Here is a 21,386-nt window from a genome sequence, read left to right as displayed (position 1 = left end):
ACAATGAAGGGATAGAATATGACTGTAAAAACGAAAATTAAAAAAGATTTTAGAAAAGGAATTGGTAAGATAAGATGTTGGTTGAAAAAAAGGAAAGAAGAAAAATCCAAAAAAAAAATAGAAAAAGAAAAAAAGAAAATTAAAAAAATTAACTTTGAAAGACTAAAGAATCATGGTAAAAAAAGCCATGGATTCTATGTGCTGTATTCCCCTAGCGCTGGAGTTCTGCCGTTCTCATTGATCAGTAAACTTGGTCCTGGCTGGCTGTTCTCGCTGATCTTCTGGGGGAGGGGCCTGTTGCCATGGTTCCCAAATGTCTTTGCCGGAGGCGGAATTGCCCCGCCCTTGCCAGTCCGGGCTAAGTAATCTGCTCGGGTTTGCTCTCGGGAGCTTTTGTTCCCTGCAAGCTTTCCGTACAGCTTTGGAGGACGAGAGTGAAAATGGCGGCCTCCCAATCTCCCTCCCCAGAGGAGCCGAGAACTCGGCGCCCCGCTCCTCACTGTGCCCCCAGAGAAAAGCAGTCACTCACTCCCATCTCCCCGGTCTCCGGCCGCACTCTGTGCTCACCCGGCCTGTGACTGAGCATTTCTATCTCTGGCACCTGACCCTGTGTGGAGTCTCCAAACCCAGCAGATCCCTGTGGTGCACTCCCGTGCCGCTCCTCCCAGGGGAGGAAGGGGAGTCTCCCCGGATCTGCCGCTTGTTGGGTCCCTGCTGGAGGAGCAGTGGCCCGACTGTGCTGCGGATCACGGTTTATGACAACCCCAAGCTGAGAGCCTGTGCCTCGGCTCTGTCTCTGCAGCCGGCTTCCCCGCTCCGATACCTGGGAGATCTGCTGCACTCAGGCACCCCTGGTCTTTCTGTGACCCCGAGGGTCCTGAGACCACAGTGTCCCGCGAGGGTTCCACCCCCCGCTTAGCCACTGGAGCGACATCCTTCAGCGGGGCCAACTTCTAAAAGTTCCGATTTTGTGCTCCGCTGCTCTATCACTTGCCAGAAGTGGCCGACGGAGGCCCCCTCCCCCGCCGTCTATCCTCCCGAATATCGCCTCGGATTCACTCCTCCGCACGTCCTACCTTCCAGAAAGTGGTCGCTTTTCTGTTCAGAGAGTTGCTGCTATTCTTTTCTTCGATCTCCTGTTGAGTTCATAGGTGTTCAGAATGGTTTGATCCCTATCCAGCTGAATTCCTGGGACCATACAAAATCCAGGTCTCCTACTCCTCCGCCATCTTGCTCCTCCAGTCTCAAATGATTATCATTATTAATAAATAATACTAGCAAGCCTCCAAAGGCCGCCCATCCCACTTAGAATAAAAGCCGCAGTCCTCACTGTGTCTGGCTAGTTCCCGTGCCTCCAGCCTCAGCCCCTGCTCTCTGCTCAGCTGCACTGGCTCCCTCATTGGTCCTCAGACCCCCCTTGTGTGTTTCCATCTCAGGGCCCTTGGCTTTGCTTCCCCTGTGCCTGGAAGGTTCTTCCTCCAGATACCTGCATAACTCACTCTCTCATTTTATATAGATCTTTGCTGCAGGGTCACTTGCATATAAGGCCTTCCCTGAATGCCCTATTTCAGTGAGCATTCACATCACTCCCTGGTATTGTTTTATTTCTCTATGTGTAGCACTTCCTAATGGATCCTACACATTTGTTTCTTCTCTCTCTCCTATTGGCCAGAATGTGTGCTCCATAAGAAGCCTTTGCCTCATTCACTGTCACATCCTTAGCACTGGAGTAGTGCCCAACATGTAGTTGGTTCTCTATAAATACAGGATGGAGAGCTGGGAACAGTAAAGGAGAACAAGGACGCTCACAGGCCCACAAACAGGAGATGGAAAGAAAAAAAAAAGTAAAGGGGCAAACAGCAGGTAACTGCCTTGTTAAATTAAGGAATTTGTATTTTCTTGAGGAAAACTTGGGGCCACTAAAGGGCAGAGGAAAGACCAGAGTTTAACAACAGTGATGGTAAGAAGGGAGTGGAAGGATAACAAGATGAACTAGAGGGTGACCCTTAAGTCAATTGCAATACTTCAGGCTTAAGACAGTGGGGCCTAGACTGGGCAGTGCAGTGGAGATGGGGTTGAAGTCAAGGGTTTCAGACAGTGATCATGGAAGATGGACAGAATGTGGGAACCGGTTGGGAAATGTCCAGTTGTTGGATGCATCTGGATGACCTGGGAAGGTTTGGACTCTTCAGCATGTAGACGGAACTGGAGCTCTCTAGGAGTTGAGCAGAACAGTAACATGCATGCTGCAGGCTAGAAAAGAGCCTTAAGAAGCCTGAAGGCAAAGAAATAACCAACTGTTGAATGCTTTTGATAGGTCAGTTAAGACTGAGAAATGCCCCTTGGATTTATCTGCACATTGGCAGCTCAGGATGGAAGCTCTTCTGAGGTGGAAGGTCCTGAGAAGGTACCAAGCATGAATTCATGTGTATTAAAATGCCTCCTCATGCCTCTTGCTAGGGACATTTGTATTACCTTTAGTAATTGTGGCCTTGGCCCCGTTTTCAAAAAAAAAAATCAGGAATGAAACAAATCTTGCCTAAGATCACACTGCTCTGAAGTAGTAATGATGAATGTGGTCTTAGAACTCAAGTCTTGAGTTCTTCTACTTCCATGTCCAGATCCTGCCACGTAGGACAAGTTCATTAATTTGTGATTTGGTTCAATAAATATGCTTACGGTGCGTAGGTACTGTTCTAGGTGCCGGGGAAACAGCAGCGAACAAAAAAATTTCTACCTCCTCACATGCTGGAGTCAGATATAAATATGCAGTAAGTCACAATAATGGTGGACATGGTGAATGTAAAAAAGGGTAAGAGGTATAACAAGGATGTGTTCAGTTACATTTTTCAATAGAGTAGACAGGCCCTAATTAACCTGACATTTTCTAGCTACGGGGTGGTGAGGAGAAGAATGCATGGCACATCCCAGGACGCAGGAGCAGAATGAGCAAGGGCAAAAGTTGCAAGAAATTGATCAGATCAATAGGGTGAAGACAGAGATGTAGGGCAGTGTAGACCAAGGCTAGTGTTTTGACTTAGACATGTTACCAAGTTTTTTGCTACACATCTAAATTCATGAGACTTACCTCTGATTTTTGGTCTTGCCATGAAAGTTCCCAAGTCTTCAAATCTAAGCTGGTAGTATTCTTCATAAATTTGTGGCTGCTAAAGTCACACACAACTCTTATCAAGTATCACAATGTTTATTGATAGATACAAGTATATAAAATCAGGGCATGAACATGACTTGATAAATTAAGTAGACTTAATTTCAATACTATAATAAGAGGGACCAATTCAAATTCTCACCATTTGTTTCACACCCACAAAACCACTTCAAGGGCATTAACGATCTCTCAAAACTGATCAGTTTTGTGCAAGTAAACCATGTTTCTTTTAAAAAGACTTGTGCACTTGCCCAGGCTCAAGGATATTAAAATCTAGCACATAAAGCCCATTACTAGAGGTAGAAATACAGGCAATATACTATTACGGCAACAACCATCAATTACAGTTAAGAATTTTTCTGTAACAACCAAATGGATAATCAAATATTGCAACAACTCAAGTATTACTGAGCAAAGTGCATTTCTACAGTATTCAGTGTTGCTATTCAGTTTTCTAACTTAAAACAGCCTATGATAACTGGCAGCAAAAAGGTCCTTGCAATAGACTGCCTCTGCTTGAGAACTTAGGATGTAATTATTGCATGCTGCTAATATACTATCTAAACATTAAAGATACTCCTAAAATATTTGATGGTAGACTATGATTAAGACATTACACTACAAAAAAACCTTATGCAGAAGGAAATCCTAACTGACGTGCTTCTGCTTTAAATATTGTGAAAACATTACAGCGGAATGAATTTTCGCAGTGGTTAGGTCAGATGCAGTTACGTCATAGCAACAGTATGTTTTGCACAATTTAAGGCTTTGGCTGGTTCTTTAGTCAGCTTCTTCCTCGGACTCCTCTTCTTCAGCAGTTTCTAGCCAGGTTAGCCACTGATTCACCTGTAAATGTGTCATTCCACAAAATTAAGCCACACTTAGAGAAGTCAGAAAAACTCAAACCAATAGTTTTGATTTAGGACGGAGCTAGCAAACATACCAAAGGAGAAAAATTTTAGGTAGTGTATCTTTTAAGATTGCTAAAGCCTTCAGAACATACTGCTAGTATTACTTGTCTACTGGCTATAAGTTATTTTAAAAAGGTGTGGAGGAGTTGTATCTGGGAAGCAGTACACAGCCAGTGAGCTTGGATGTCATTCTGGGACACTACTTCCAACTACTTCCAGTTCATTTTCGTGCAGGACAGGGGCTCGTCCCAAAACTACGATAGGTTTAGCAGGGCTGGGGGGGGTGGGAGTGGAGAAAGTCCTAGAAGTAGATTTCCAGCCCCACCCCAGAATTGCTCAATCAGAGTCCCCAAGAACAGGGCTAATGATAAATGCTTCACAGATGCTCCTCACAAAGACACCGTGGAGACCCGTGTTTCTCAAAGGCTGCTCCCCTGGAAAACCACAGACCCTTCCATAAGCTAACGTAGGCAGTTAGCACAATGAGGTAAAGCCATGAAGTGATGAAAGGCTTCAAACAGTGCAGAAGGAGAGATACATATAAAACTAATGAAGAGCCTTTAAAACAAATACAGGATGCAAAATACCAAGTAAATTGAAAAAGGCAGACTAAAATGCCTCTAACAAAAGATTTACCTGGAATAAAGCCTTGCCTTTCCCAGGAAACTCTTGGGTTATATCTTCTTTCCAAGCCAAGAAAGCTTCTTCTTCAATAATTTCCATGTCATAAAAGTGAACAAAAAAGCGGAGTAACATGCCTACAAGACAACATGCAATCCCATCATCTAGTGCGCTGTTGGGAGACGTGGCCCCCCACTCCAGCCCCGCACTCACCTTTGGGGAAGTTGCTGTGGTAGCAGTGCACCTGCAGAGCATACAGGGCACTGACTTGCAGATCAACGTGATCATGAAGGAATTTCTGCATTACTGGCTTGAAAGAAAGCAGCAGTTGTTTTTCCTGCTCTAACTGTTCTTTGGAAGGAGCAGAGGAAGAATCTGTCTCATCACTGGGTGGGTTTACTTCACTAGAAATATACTGTAAGAAGCTGCAAAGAAAGATCTTGTTAGAAGCCAAAAGCAAAATTTTCCAGCTCAAGAAAGACAATTCTTAGTCCCTAAAGACTTTTTTCTAGTCAATAAAGCATTAACTCTGGAGTTTATCTTACCTAGTCATTAAGATGTTCACAAATCCTTTATCTACATGAAGTTTGGGGGAGATGTTATCTTTAATCCATTTATATATGGTTTGAGGGGATGGATCCAACTTTATTTGCTTTAACAGTTCCTTCTCCAATTTGAGAAGTGGGAATAAGAAACTCAGTCCCTTTCCTTCCAAAATCTCCAACATGCGGTCCTTATTCTGATCAATTTCTGAAGAGACAAAAGCCATCTCCATCATCAGGTAGTTCATTTTAGCCAGTTGGCCTGTCTAGAGAACAGCTTCATAAATTATTTCCCACATGTAGGAGATTAATGTAAAAGAATAAAGAACCCAGCAAAGGAAACACTTAATATTTGGATCAAAGGAAAAGCCATTAAATCATAATCACTTTTTATAAAAGGTGCCATCTAGCCTGTGGTAATGCTTATCACTATCTGGACAGGATGATCAATACAGTGTGATGATTTATATAAATCCACTCAAGGTACTAAAGACTCTCTAGACTTACTATTCAAAACAAAAACAAAAAAATCCCCAGCATTCTCTTACCTGGGAGCATTTTCTGCATATTGACCTTGCTTTGTTGAAAAAGTTCTGTTAACCATTCTCGATCTTGTAATTTAGCTAATTGCTGAAGACAAAGTAAGAAGAGAGGAAAATGGGTGCCACTTTCCAGTGGTTGAGCTAGTTCTGAAATGCTCACCAGCTCTGAAATGATGGCACGAGCTGCAAACTGTGCTAAATAGGATTTCACCAAGGGGATGTCAACCTCCAGTTTGGGGCACTGGTCCAATACATTCAGGAAAGCCTTAGGAGGAATACATAATAACATAGTCAGTTTATCAGTTCTCAAATATGAATGCAGAAGAGTCCTCACAGAATCAGACAAGTGTTGTACCTGCATAAAGTTGTCACTCGTGGCTATCCCCTCCTGTTTGAGCAAACTGATCAAAGAACTTGCTTTTTCTTTATCTTCATCACTTCTATCTAGTGACAGGATAATTACTTTGCTTAACATCTCAGGAAGAAAGTGTTTAGGAGCCCTCATTTCTCGGACACCACTGACAGCTTCATTTGCATTCCCACTATTCAGATATTCAGTCACAACAGTTTCCTGAAAAGAACACAATCCAAGTATGTTTAGTGTTTTCCTATCTCAGATACATTCCACGAATTAGACTACGTGATTATTTGAAACTTACAGTTAGTTTAAGTAGTTCTTCCTTTGATGGTGGTGGCTTTTTACTGGTCTTAGCAGGCTTTTCCTGGATAAGTGGTGGATTAGTTTTGAGACCAAGCTGAGGTGTCTAAAAAAACCAAAAAAAACACAAAAAACACAAAAACAAGTATGAACGTTTAAAAAACAAAAACACACTCATGAAGTTACAGGGAAGACACCAAAAAAAAAAATCTTCAGAAAGTACTCTATCAGAAGAAAATGTCATATTGCAGTCATACCTGTCCCAGAGGCGGTGTTTGAGTGCGTGGTGGTTGTGCACTAGGAGGAATCATAGTTATCTGGGGCTGAAGCTTTGGCACTTGATTTTTATTCATTAGGAACGACTGAGCAGGCCTCAGACTAATCTAGAATTGAAAACAAAACAAATCGACAACACGCAGTTGGCAAACATTAGATCCAACATCCTACAATTAATTCAGCATATACAAACATCCTAGAACCTAAGGCAGAAATTTTGAGTACTGATGGCTGAAAAAGTTGCTCCATGTTTACGTAACTTCAGGCAAGAAAACTAAAGATCTGATCCACACAAAAATAAGATACTGTTTAACAAATCTTATATTTGTACTAGAATTCTCCTAGGAGAAGCATCACTAAGATATTAAAAATCAGAAAATTAGTTTACAGGAAAATCACAATCCAAGTCTTGACGACCATTTTCTTTGCTCTAACTGAAGACTTTTAAGAGACTTGCCCTCATATCTCATAATCTTCGCTCATAGGACGCTGGACATCAAAGAAAGAAAAGTAGTACAGAAAAGAAAGAAGGTGAAGAACTCCAGCATTAAGTCCTCTCAATAACGCGTCTTATTTATAATCATCGGGCAATCAATTTCGGATTTGACAAACTTTGGTAGATAAGTAACACAGGCAAATGTACCTCATCTGCATTAAGCTGTCCTTTCTTAGAAAACCGAGGTGGCATATCCTTCGACTGTCCTTGCAGCTGGGATAAGAGTCCCTGACTCTGGTTATGGTAGAGCTGGCTTAGCCCCTATTTTAGAAAGGGAGAAAGAAAGTCTAGATAAAAAGGGGTCCACAAATTATGGTAATCAAGTACCAAAGGGATGAGCCAAGCCATAGGGAAAAGTTTAAACTGAATTTGCCCAGAGGAAGTAAAAGATGAAACAAGGGAAGAACAAAAATCTAGCCTGTCAAATAAAGTGCTGTGATTTTACCAATCATAAAAGTATCTTACCCAGTTTTAAAAAACTGTCATAGATAATAAATTTGGTTTAGAAAAACAACCCTAAAATATTTTCATTTTTAAAAAAGCAAACAGTAAATCACATACATTACTGTTAATACTTGTTACCTAAGCATTCTCAGTGTTTTCTTACCTGGCTTTTCATGAACTTGCCTCCCATCTCTCCAAACTGCGATTGTGTGGGAGGCATGATGTGTCCCCCATGGCCATTGAAGAGTTGATTCGAACGATGACGCCCCATGGTGGGTGAAAATCTATCCTGGATAACTCCTGGACCAGTACCAATTCCGCTACCTTAAAATACATATCGACGAACAAACAACTCTTTACAACTCTGCTACTATTAAAATGTTGAAGTGTTTTTTTTTTTAATTGAAACCAGTTTCAGTCACGATCACCTGGCATTTGTCCAAACATATCCGCAAGTCCTCCAAGTGGGTCCCTATCCATTTTCATCCTGGGTGGCATGAACGGTCCCTCCAGAAAGAAGTCACTTCTCATCCCTTGAGCCATAGGAGCAGGAATAAACACTCCTAGATCCTTTAAAAATAAAGTGAATAAACACCTGATTCTAGACACTATTTCACAAAGTAAAATCCTTATAACTGAGAAAAACAACTTCTAGGCTAAAGTGCTAATTATGTAACTTCTATATGTAACTTCTTCCCATAATATTACACAAGAAACTAAAAACATTAAGCTCCACCAGAGTAAGGAGTCTCACTCAAATAAATGTTAATAGGATCCTTAAGTTTCATAAACTTAAAAACCACTCAATTAAAAAAAAATTAAAAAAAAAACAAAAAAACAAAAAAAACCCATCAGCATCTTACTTTTACTGCATCTTGACGGATTTGATTGATCGTCTTTGGTCCATTGTCAAGAAAAGCCTTGCGAGGAACCCAATGGTGTTCTCGCAACTCTACGGTATCCTTTAATTTCAAAACAGTTTTAGTAAGTTTTAATATTCCCAAAGAGAAAAAAATCGGCTTATCAACATATTTAAACCAGTTTTACCTGCAGCAGGAAACGAATCCTTGCTGGCAATTCCTTACTTAACATCAAGGAGCACATTCGGGCAAAGTACTGATCCATTAAGGACTAATAAAACAGAAAAATACCTAATGAGAAAAAAGTGCTATGGCAAATGAATACTATCATTTAAGTATGTTAAGACTTCTCGGTTTATAATCAAGAATGGGACAATCCCCTGTATCACAAAAACAAATCATTTCATTTAAATAAAATTAAGACAAGCTACTTATAATACCACTTTTGTCAGCAACACACATACCTTAGCTCGTTCATGGTCTAATCTAGGTCCCACTGTCCTCATTATCTGACAGAGGCACTCCAAATCCTCTCCCATATCTTTGAGTTGGACTCTCTTCTTCTTTTCCAAAAGCTACCAAAGAAATAAATGCCACAGATTGACAAAAATCTTACTTGGTTTATAGTTTTTAACACTTCTCCTTATGTTTGCACTGATAGCACACTCATCATACACAGTACTAAGTACAGTACTATTTGGTCTGTATAGAAGAAATCCTTCCAAATTATGCAATTTTAACAGAGGTAGATAATTCTATCTGCACTTTACAAAACACACTGCATACTTTAAGTACCTATTTATAACATTTAAATAAGTTCTGCTAGTCATTTGAAGTATTTAACTGCCTACCAACATTCTCCAATGGCACAAAGCAATTATAATGGACTTTCCCCCAAATGATGATGTACCAAACGACTGATCTAAACCTAAATTCCCATACTTACTGTTTTGATGCACTTATGAAGGATAGATTCATGAATAAGATCAAGCTTTCCAAGTTCTCCAATGAATTTGATGTTCCCCAACATCTTGATCTTAGCAATGGCTCTCTGTTCCTCCTCCTCGGGGAGGAGGGGATTTTCACGCTTATCATAAACTGAAAATAAACAAAAAAAGTCAACTTTCAGAATAAAGTTGAAAATACATAGTACTATGTAAGTATCAAATATAAACGCTCACCATCAACATTTCTGGTTCGGTTTTCAAATTCATCTTGTAATTTGGAAATTAGGAGGCGTCTGAATGTCTACAGGAAACAAAGACATTTGGCAGGTTTTGTTAATGAAATCTTTCAAATCAATTTTAAAATAAGCAAGCGAACACCACCACTTACTGTGCTTTGCTTCTGTCCTGGTTGACCCTCTGCTGCTGGGCCATCAAAGTTTGGTGCATCTTCTGCCAATCGCAGACATAGCTGAGCATACAGTGAGCTATACTTTGGCTCTTCTAGGGCTTTGTCCACAATCTACAGAAAATAGGCATGTTTTAAACTAAACACGACAACTTTTTGAAAGAACCCCTGCTTTAACTTAATACTTCCTTGCAAGTCTTAAGGATCTTTACGTCTTGTGGTAACTTTCTGACAAAATCTAGGCCTCATCTACCTTGTAAAATGATTAGCACACAGCCTGGAAAAATACACTTATATATTAGCTCGAAGATGGTACCAAAAAAGTCCAACTGTACAGATCTCATACGAGTAACACCCTACCACCAAGAGTTGAAAAGATCTTGGATATTGAAGCTATAAACAGATACTGGAATCTTACTATCAACTATCCTACGATTCCTTTCTAAGACCAAAATAGGCTTTCCACAGAAAGAAAAACAACCCCCCCCCCCCAAAACCTGAATAGCTGTGCTTAGCCCGTCTTAACTCTCCAAACATAATATGAACATGTATTTTTTTAGTACGAACAATTTAAAATGCACCTTTTATGACAGAGGACCACCACACTTGCAGTAAGCACTCTGTAATATATCCAATTATCAAATCACTATCTTGTACATCTGAAACTAAGGTTAACATTTTATGTCTATACTTCAATATAAAAATAAACATTCACCTCTCAAATCTGATGCTATTAAAAGTTGGTAGTTCTTTAAAATCAACAACACAATTCAAAAATACATGTATCTAGTTCACACCTGAGCTTTAAGCAACAGTGCAAGTGTACCCAAAAAACCCCTTGGGTTTGTTAACTATTTTACTCTCTTCTCAGTTAAGCCAACTTTTAACTTACCAGCAGTATGACCCCTTTAAGGATGAGTTTAGACTCTACACCCACATTGAGGAGCTCAAGGCATAGCTTGTCAAACTTTTCAGGAGTAAGCTTATTTAGTATGCTGGGGAGAAAGGAATCACACTGAAGTGTCAGGCAATACACAAAGAATTAGAATTGAAAAACAACTTTTTAAGTTATGTTCATTTTTTTCTTCCATCACTGAGTATCTAAGACCTATCTTCTTACCCATCTAGCCGAGATTATGTTAAAATAAACCTCTCACTATTATTTAGATCATATCTGTACCTGCTGGGGGTTCCCAGCTGTTTGACAAATCTTTCTCACGATCTCAAGACCCAGAGAACAAGAATCTCCTTATTATCAAGACTAAAATCCAGGAACTAAGACCATTATGTTCCATGCTTCAGTGGGTTACACACCAGGCATGGGAAACAGGACAAAAGGTTTGTGGATTTTAACCCAATGACTGCATGCAACTCTTAAGCCTCAAGATACCTATATGCTGCTGTCTTCAATTTAAGATAAAACTGCCAACACTGGCATTCATTAAAATATACACTTTGGACATGAACACTGCCTTCTGGATAATATAGCATATACACAAGAAAAACACAGCCAACTCATTCCCCCTCCCCCTCCTTTTAGTAAAAGACAAAACCGATCTATAAACTTACCCTCTTACTTTCCTGAAGATTGCATCATGTCGTTCTTTTTCATTTGCGGAGTTGTTTGCTGCGGAGTTGTCATCTCGTCTAGTGCTTCGTGCAGGAATCCATTTCTGAGCGTTTTGCCCTGGGGTTTTCCCCAGGAACTCGCTAGTAAAAATTAAGATATATAATTAAACTTTAATTTAAATGTAAACCCTAGCACTGTTGACATATCAAATGTCATACCGATCAGACATCTTTCTAAATAGAAAGTTTACATTTTTTCAACTTCCCTTACAACTAAGCAACTCACAATCAGTGCTTCTCAAACGGTGTGCATCAGAATCACCTGAAGGGCTTGTTAAGACAGACTGCCGGGCCCACCCCCAGTTTGTTTTACTGGAGCCGGGAAAGGGCCAGATATTTTGCATTTTTAACAAACTCCCAGATGATGCCAATGCTGCTGCTCCAAGAGCCACACCTTAAGAACATCTTCTAATGTCCTATGACCATGTTGCATGCATACTACTTTACTACCAATCAGTATGGATAACTGCTAATAATTTCTGACTTCAGAAATTACATTACTGAAAATAATCCAAAGAGTTAAGAGAATAAAATAGTCTGAGACCCCTAATTCAGTGATTTACCAAGAGAACAACCAAGAGCTGATATTCTAATAAGGATATGTAGCAGAAACCATGCCTGGTAGGATTAGGATTCCTGATATCTATTGCTCTATGTACTCTTATGCGGGAGAAAGACTATTAATCTAAATCTGTTTTATAAAGCTCATTGTTACTACACACTTACTATACCTGTTGCCAGCAGTCTTGGGATAGTGCTGAGGTGCACCCCTACTTCCTCCTCCGCCCGAAGAAGCACTATTAAAAAAAAAAAAACAAAAAAAACTATGCCAATTGTCTCACCTAAAAGAGCTAATGGGTCTCTTTAATTATTCTGTATTTCAGAAATTACACCACAGATGAAGACTGAACTTGGGCCTAATGGAAATGACATTTATCCTCCAGATGGCAAACAGAAGATAATGAAAATTTAAGAACTTAAAAAAAAAATAAATGGCATTATTATACATTAAATCTGCAGCACATTAAGTCAGAATTATTTGGCGTGGTAATTATTTTAATCTTGTGATTAACCTCTTCATAACAACTGCCAAAAATAAATCTACACATACCTGAAACGAGAAGCACCCCCTTCTGCGATCGCACTCTCCACTTTGGCGGCTTGACAACGAAGAATCTTCAAAAGAATAATATTAATGGATGGGGTGGGGAGGGAAGAGGTTGGGAGAAATGAAAAACCTAGAATGAGAAAGAGTACCAAAATTAGACACTGCTAATATACCAATCTGTAAACCTTCCTTCAATTATAATTTATCTTATTTTAGATCCTCGCACTGCAGTTGATTGAACTTTCACTGCACTGCAGACAGATCTAAGACTAAAACTGAATGCACTCAAACACAAATGGACAGATTTTATTCTGTTTAGCCACCTGGAAATTCCCTTTATGTTCAAAGATGCGAAGAGCCTTCGCAGAAACAGAACATCCCGCCTGCGAACAAACCTTTTGAAAGAGCCACTTTCTTGACAACTGAGCACTGAGATCATTAACACAAAATCTAACTCCATCAACACGACATTATGTGGGAAATGTCCTAAGCTTTCACTGCCTCGACGACGAGCCCAGCGGACTAGATAAGGAATAACTAAAGGCTGTTGGGTTTTCACTGTCCATTCTTTCAACACCCCCGCACAGAGTGCATCCGGGAAGATGCGAGAGGGACTTGGGTGTACAGTGGCTGGCACTCGGCAGGCGGAAGACACGGGCAACAACATGGCAGCAGGATCCTCCGCCCATTTTTCCCCTTCCTGGGAACAAAAGAGCAGTGGATTCCTCCCACCCAGGCTGGAGTTCGAAGTGCTTCCGACAGCCTCCCCGCGAAGCCGCTGGGGGCAAGCCTCGGCGGGGAGGAGCGGAGGCCGCCCCCGCCGGCCCAGCGCCCCGCTCTTTGTTCTCCAGGCAGGAAGGCGGCCTCCTTCCCACCCGCCGCCTCCAAGCGGACCCCCTCCTTCCCCATAAATCCCCGAGGGACTGACAGCCGCCTCTCCGTTCCCTTCCCAACTGACAAAAGGACGCAAATTCTCTCCTCTCCCCTCTCCTGTCCCAGGCGGGGCCCGCTCCCCCCGGCACTGGGGCCCGCTCCCCGCCGGCCCGGGGCCTCAACATACCGCCTCCCCGCCGGGAGGCCGGGCTCCGGGACTCCTGCGCCTCGGCTGGTCCCGCGCCAACGGCCGGGCCCTCCCCGCCAGCCGGCACGTCGCTCCCCGCTGCGGCACGCGCAGCCCCGCCACGCTCTCCCCCCGTCCAAGCACACCAGCGCCTCGGCCCGCCCGGACCCCGGCCACCGACACCCACGATGACGGCTGGAGGCCGCCACGGCTGCCGGTTTCCTTCTACTCCATCAGCAACGCGAAAGGAGAACAAAGGTGAAGAATTTCTAGGTGCCTGAAGAGCGGAAAAAAAGCTAACAAGGGTCGCCCCGCCCGTCTCCGCCTGCGGCCGCCATTTTGTACCGCTCGAAAAGAAGCGGCCAGGGGACGGCGGCCATTTTAGAGCGCTCTACTCGGCGGCGGCGGCGGCGGCTCCACTCACCTTCACCGAGAACTCAGCAGCTGCCGCCGCAGCTGCCTCCTCAGGATCCGGTCGTCGGGGACAGGGAAGGGAGGGGAAGGGGGAACGGAAAACAAAAAAGGGGGAGGGAAGGGGGAGGAAGGAGTCGGAACGGCTTGGAAACGCTCAGTTCAGAGGAGTCGCTGCTGCAGCCACCAGCCGGTACTCGCCGCCACCTCCATAGAGCTCCGACTCGCTGCTGGCGCTGAGGCGTGTCTGAAGCTGAACTTATCACTCTAGGGCAGCCGAACCCACCAGAGCCGCCCCGAATGGCTCCTTCGCCGCCCAATCAGCCGCCGGACTTCAGCTTGCCACCAATCCGCGCAGAGCGGCGGGGAGGAGCCACAGGGCCAAGCTCGGTTGCGGCGCACTGCCACCGCAGTGCGCAAAGCCATATTCGCGAAGGCTCTGAAGCCAAGCTAGTGGCGTAAGGGGAGCTGAGCACGGTCGAGATGTGGGCCACTTGCGTAAAGTCGGAGAGCCCTTCTGAGTCTGCGTTGGTGTGGCTGTTTCATCTTCCTCCTGTCTCTTTGTTCCCTGACTCTACCCCATGCCCGAGTTGTTCATACCCCTTCCCCTCTACCTCGTTTTCTCAGCGGGAATGGCGGGGGCGGGGGGAGGGTGCGAGGGACCTTTCCCCTACCCTACCGGATTCCTGTCCGTGGCGTGTCAGAGCATTGATCTTCCTGGCGCCCCCAAGGCGTCGTGATTGCCCCTCTCAGGCTGGGCCTCTCCGGGACGGGCCTGTAGGTTTGAGGCCTGGCGCCCCCGGGGCGCAGTGCCTGGAATAACTATCGGTCTCCAGGTGCTCAGCGTCAGCAGCTTTAGGTGGGGGAGCCGGGAGGATAGGGTTCAGGAAACAAGACGGTGCACCCAGATGCGTAAAGAAGGCTTCATTCAGCTCCCTATTTATTCCACCCCCTGCAGAGTGAATGAGAAAGGGATAAAAGGAAGGGGTTTATTGTCTTTGTACCTCACACGAGAAGCAGCTTTTCCCGAAGGAATGTCCCGCCAGCGGTCACGGAGGAATACCCAGACCATACCAGACTTCTTTGGAAGAAGTGTTTGCGGAGCGCGGGCGTTTGGAGGATTTTAATTGCTAGCTCCCGGTTTTTGTTTTTTGGGTTTTGTTTGTTTTTAAGCACGTTGAAGACTGTCAGCTGTGTATTTCCATTTTATGTAAGCTCCACCATAACAAATAGGATTAGGCTTTTCCAAGCCTTCAGGATGAACTATTAATACTTCTCAGGTAATATTTTAAAGTAGGGCTATCGTAAAATGAAGTGTTCCATCGTTTGCGACATTTTAGCTACATGAAAATGGAGTCCTGGCTATACAAAAATGGAGTCATGTTTCCATATACTTAGCAGAAATTTCCCCATCTTCATTTTGAACATGCAGTTCTTGATACAATGTGTATCAAAAGCAAGAAACTGTTTTAACATGCATATCTTTTAAAGAAAGTGTCCAATAAAGGGCAGGGTTTTCAAAGACCAGACTTAAACGTTTGACATGTCAAAACAGCTCTTGGTGTTGAAAGCACCTAGTCGGTAATACAGTCTTCATGAAAGTTGCAGTTTGTCCTAGGACGTTTAAACCTGATAACAGAGGGGTGTGGTGCGGCTCTGAAGATTTCTAACACAATTCCAGCATCTTTAGATCTTTGCCATATATGAGGCTGATCATTACCCCTCATTATATTACTACAGTTATTGCTATTAAGTCAATTTCACTTAAACAAGTGGAAAATATCTCATTGTTGGAGGTAGTTACATGTGGAAAATAAAAGACATTTTGGGGAAGGGTGAAAATTGTGTTTCAAATACAAGAGGATTCACTTTGTAATTTCAGGACCCTTGTGGCTTCAAAATAACACCAGAACAGTATTTCTTTATAATATTATTACAGGGCTTTACAGTTTGCAAAAATGTTTTCGTTTTTGTGATACTTTATTTTTAAATAACTGGTTTACATTCTTCATAACTGATAATACATTAATCTGATGGAATAATGTTCAAAAACACTAGTCCAGATTTCAAAGATAGTATTTACCGAGCCCTAAAACCAGGATGGTCTTTTGAGGAGCCTGAAACTCAATAATTAAAAATAAAAAAGGTTTTACTTAATCTTTGCTAATTGTGAACTCCTCTGCTATGGACTTCGCAGTGTGTGTGAGAAACTGGGCTGGGAGAAAGTAACCCAATGTAAAAAGGTGAAAATATGGATAAAATGTAATCTTTCAATTATCTTTCAATCAGTAGGAGAGAGATTCACAGTTTTGAAATGTTTCCATCACATCATGGATGTATGAAAATTCAAGTCATTATCTGGAATTTAGCTTTTAGTTTATAGAAAATTGAATTTTAAATACACCCACTTCAATCTGCTAGTTTTAACATTTCCATTTTATGTCAGTTTTCTGTAAGACTGCAAAGCTCTTAAAGAGTCCTGACTGACTTGTTAACTCATATATTGTTGCATTCTTTTAACTAATCATGTCAAATGCTGGTTATTATTCTAACACATACAACTCCTGGAGCATCTGCTACCTTCTCTGTGCTTAAGGATTCCCCCTAATACATCTCCGGCTCACATCTCTTAAGTTCAGTTCTGAATTTCTAACAGCCTATTATTGATCAGAGATGCCCACTTGCAGCCATATTTCGTTCGGGCCACACAGTAATTTTAAACATTTGAATTAGTTGACGTTTAAATTTTAGGAGATTTTATACAGAAATCTAGATTTACATCTTTTCATGAAAAATCTTAAAATACGGCAATACTGGGCCTGAAATTCCAACAGGGCAACATTTAAGTATAGCTGAGTAGTGACTGCCTCATTTAAATGTTTTCATTTCACTGCAGTTAACTCTGACTTGATCCACTCATTTATGTTCCTGTCTGGCCTCTACAGCCATTTTGCTTTTTTGAGTTATTTGTTCAAACTCAAACAATTCAGTATGTAACCGATCATCTTCCTATTATAAGGAAAAGGAGTCAGACTGGTTAGTTCAACTACCTTCTCTACCTCTTACTGTGTAACGTTGGACAAATTTTAACTGCTCTCAGTTTCTAAATCTGTAAAATGGGAATAACAGTATTTATAGAGTTGTACAGATTAAATGAGATTAATGTATGTAAAGCACATAACATAGTCCCAGACATAATTACTTAATGTCTGTTACCATATTATCAATAATATTGATTAACCAACTGACTACTTTAGTTTTCCTAAGGATTCCACTATTATTCTATACTAGAAACTTGACTCTACATTTTCTCTTTCCTTTTGATCATGAACACAAAGTGTCTTTTATTTTCCACATGTAACAAATATTCAATTAATTACTAAGTCCTTGTGTTACTTCCCTCTAAATCATCTTTTCCCTACATTCATCTTCTTCCCTACAATGTTATTGCTTACATGCTAATCTAGGCCTTAGTATATTTTTCTCTTAAATTATTGGAAATTTCCAGTTGGTCTCCTATAATCTTTTCCCTTTACTCTGTATACTCATATTAGTCCTCCTTAAAACACTTTTTTCCCAACATATTAACCACCATGTTCAAGAATATTGGTGCTTCACTATTTTCTGCATCAGTTGATCTCAACCTTGGCTGCACAGTAGAATCACCTGAGGACCTTTTATTTTTTTATTATTTATTTTAAAAAATATTTTATTTTTAAGTAATTTCTATACCCAACGTGGGGTATTGAACTCAAGACCCCGAGATCAAAATCACACACTCTACTGACTGAGACTGCCAGGCACTCCCTCCTCCCCACCACCCGCCCCCAAGGACCTTTTAAAATAATGTCCAGGATGCATCCAGGACCAGATAAATCTGAATCTCTCAGAGTGGGATCCAGGCATCAACCACTTTTAAAGCTCTCCACGGGATTCCAATGTACAGTTAAGGTTTGAGAACTACTATAGCACGTCAGTTTCATAGGAAATAATTTTACAGCTGAAGAAAACCCGAAGAAAAGGAAACTGGGTTCTAGAAAAGATAAAGGACTTTCCCCAAGTAGGGAAACAGGCGTTAGAACCCAGGGATCCCAGGTCATAATGCTTTTGCCTAGCTTTCAAGCCCTTCATATTCTGGCCCTACCCTCTCTCTCTGATGGCCTTCTTTTTCACCACTCCCAGACACACAATCTTCTCTCATAGAGCCAGTTAAACTGGTATTGCTGCCTCAAAAAATTCACTCTACTGATTCTCCATTGCTTCCAGTTTTGAGGCCATTCTCATTTATCCCCTCTACCAATTCATTTCTGAAGCACAGATATGGGTATATAATTGCTCAAAAAATGTCAGTAAGGTTTCCCATAACAGGATAACATCCAGACTCCTTAGTTTGGTATAAAAGGCCCTTTGCAAACTTGTTTTAGACTACTTCCCTGTTCCTAGGCACATCCCTCCTCCATTCCTAGTTATCCATAATTTAGTTCTACGGTACTCAAATTTTGCTTCATTATTACACCAGTGTTCTATATCATATGACTAAAATTTGGAGTTCTTTGTCTACTTGGCAGAAAAAAATAAAGCTAATGAGTTAACATACTAGACATGGAGCTTGGGCTTAATCTGTCTTTAAGGAGCTCACAATCTAGACAAAAGATACATACACCAATTACATACAAGGATAGGGAAGGATAGAACAAATGCTAAACTGAGCCACCAAGAAAGAGTGCTATAAGTTTTCATGAGACTGTGGCCATCCTTCCTTGAGTGCCGGAATGATGATTTGGGACTGTCTATATGGGCAAAGAAAATTCCTGAGCTGATCAGAACTCTGATGATTTTTAGTTTAAAGCTAATCAGTTTTAATTGATTGGAGTGATGTTTTAGGGAAATCAACCTTGCGCCTGGAGTAGAACGGATCGAAAGGCAAACCTGAAGATAGGGAAATCAGAAGGCTATGTACTGTATTATTTTTATGGGGCTTATTTTTATCTCCATTTCAAAATCAAAAGGTCCTTGAGATCAGGAACATTTCTTTTGCATTTCCAGTAGAGTTTTCTGTACACAGCAGGAGCTGAGAAAATATTTATGCATAGTATCCTGTTGACATTTATTCATTTTTCTCTTGGCTTTGGTGACTTTACATTTTCCAGGATTTCCTCCTACCTCATTGTCTCCTTCACCAATTCAGCTGTCTTTTCTGGCTTCTCCTCCTCTGCTTGACCTCTAAATATTAAAGTACCCAAGGATTTATTCTGGACCTTCTACTCTTCCCTCTGAATACTTTCCCCTTATCCTATAACTTTAAATACCATTTACATGATGATGATTTCCACATTCATAACTCCATCTCTGATTCATCCCTCCCCCCATGCAAGCTATAGATATATATATATATCGAATTGCCTACTGAAATTTCCCCTTGGGTATCTGAAAGGCATTTCAAATTTAACATGTTCAGAATAGATTTTCCTCCATTGTTCACCATCTGCCAGTTGCTAAGGCCAAACCCTATGAATTATTCTTAATTCTGGTCTCTCTTCTCCCATATCCAATGCATCAAAGTTCTACTGCCACTATCTCCAAAATATATCTTAAGTTGGTCCACTTCTCTTGTCTACATTGCTGTCACTTTAACCTAGCCACCATTATCTCTAGCTTGGATTACTGCAGTAGCCTCCTAACTGGTCTCTCAACTTCATCTCTTGCTCTTTAATACATTCTTTACCCAGAATCCAGTCATTTTTAAAAAATGAAAATCAGATAACACCCCTTCCATGTTTAAAACCCTTTGATCATGGATATACATTATATTCACAGTGAAATCCAAACTTCTCATTGTGGCTTACATAGCTTTACATGATCCAGTCCTTAAATATCACTCTGGCTTTATCGCCTATCACATTCCTCCCTGTCCTCTATACTTCAGTCACACTGGTCTTTTTTTCTGTTCTTCACACATTTCAAGTTCCTGCAAAGCTTTCTTTTCCTCGAACATGCAAAAGCTATAGCTACTTCTTTTTCAAGGACCACTGTCCAAAAAGCTCTTATTCCAGTTTTTTTTCCATGGCTGGCTCTTTTTCATAATTTAGCACTCAGCTTTATCAACTGTGGTCACCTCTTTAGAAAAGCCTTCCCTCCTGATCATCCTATATAGTATTTTCTTTTCCAGCCATTCTATCATTATTATTCCACTTATTTTTTTTTTAAGATTTTATTTATTTGACAGAGAGAGACACAGCGAGAGAGGGAACACAAGCAGGGGGAGTGGGAGAGGGAGAAGCAGGCTTCCCGCTGAGCAGGGAGCCCAACGCGGGGCTCGATCCCAGGACCCTGGGACCATGACCTGAGCCGAAGGCAGACACTTAACGACTGAGCCACCCAGGCGCCCCTCCACTTATTTTTTTTCATAGTCCTTATCACTGTATGAAATGATTTTACATTCTTTCTTGTATATTGTCTGCTTACTGCATTAGTATGTAAGCTGAATGACAGCAGGAACCCTGTCATTTTCACTGTTATATCCCTTAGACACAGTGCTTTTAGAAGTTTCTGGCATATAGTAAACATCAGTGAATATTTATTGAATATAATATATATTCTCCTATTTGAGTCTCAGTACAAATCATGTGGGTAGGTAGGGAAGTGTCATTTCCCATTTTAAAGATAGGGAAATTGAAGGTTAGGTGACTTTTCCAATGTAATTCAGTTAGACTGTGGCAGGATCTCATACTTTCCCAAGTGCCCCAAGCTCTCTCTTTTCTACAGCAACATTACTAACTACAATGGGGATGTTCCTTTTTTTTTTTTTTTTTGCTCACTTATTTATTTAAAGATTTTGTTTGTCAGAGAGAGAGAAAGCACAAGCAGGGGGAGTGGCAGGCAGAGGGACAAACAGGCTCCCCACTGAGCAAGGAGCCCAATTCGAGACTCCATCCCAGGACCCTGAGATCATGTCCTGAGCTGAAGACAGATGCTTAACCAACTGAGCCACCCAGGCATCCCTTTTTTGGTCACTTTTGCATGCAATGTGTAAGATGCTTGCATTAGTTTCCTGTGGCTGCTATAACAAACTGTCCCAAAGTGGGTGGTTGAAAACAACATAAATTAACTTTGTCACACTTCTGGAGGTCTGAAGTCCAAAATCAAGGTGTTAGCAAGGCTGTACTCCCTACAGAGGTTCTAGAGAATTCTCTAGAATCCATCTCTTGCCTTTTCCAGCTTCTGGTGGTTGTTGGCATTCCTTGGCTTATGGCTGCATCTCCCTTGGCTCTGTCTTCACGTTGCCTTCTCCTCTGTGTGTCACAAA

The 21,386-nt window shown here is 41.6% G+C and overlaps 1 protein-coding gene and 1 non-coding gene across 2 annotated transcripts; both read right to left on the bottom strand.

Moving 5' to 3' along the window:
- Positions 1-3,189: 3,189 nt before the first annotated feature.
- Positions 3,190-14,506, bottom strand: EIF4G2 (eukaryotic translation initiation factor 4 gamma 2). Its single transcript, XM_044919760.1, has 23 exons — positions 14,458-14,506; positions 14,094-14,105; positions 12,613-12,739; positions 12,233-12,298; positions 11,442-11,582; positions 10,765-10,867; positions 9,855-9,986; positions 9,701-9,767; positions 9,466-9,617; positions 8,984-9,094; positions 8,707-8,790; positions 8,523-8,621; positions 8,088-8,229; positions 7,823-7,983; positions 7,363-7,476; positions 6,701-6,826; positions 6,445-6,549; positions 6,141-6,356; positions 5,792-6,050; positions 5,247-5,451; positions 4,915-5,126; positions 4,717-4,838; positions 3,190-4,015 (listed from the first exon to the last, which is right to left on the bottom strand). Exons 1-23 carry the CDS (start codon positions 14,504-14,506, stop codon positions 3,950-3,952), a joined length of 2,871 nt encoding a protein of 956 aa, XP_044775695.1. The 3' UTR covers positions 3,190-3,949.
- Positions 7,173-7,310, bottom strand: LOC123326340. The gene has a single exon (XR_006541044.1). It is a non-coding gene; the product is annotated as a small nucleolar RNA SNORD97 (small nucleolar RNA).
- Positions 14,507-21,386: the final 6,880 nt, after the last annotated feature.

This window comes from Neomonachus schauinslandi, chromosome 11 (assembly GCF_002201575.2).
Source record: "Neomonachus schauinslandi chromosome 11, ASM220157v2, whole genome shotgun sequence".
In the NCBI taxonomy this organism is placed as follows: domain Eukaryota; kingdom Metazoa; phylum Chordata; class Mammalia; order Carnivora; family Phocidae; genus Neomonachus; species Neomonachus schauinslandi.
The sequence above is the reverse complement of the archived record's forward strand: the minus strand, read 5'-3'. Positions and strand labels throughout refer to the sequence as shown.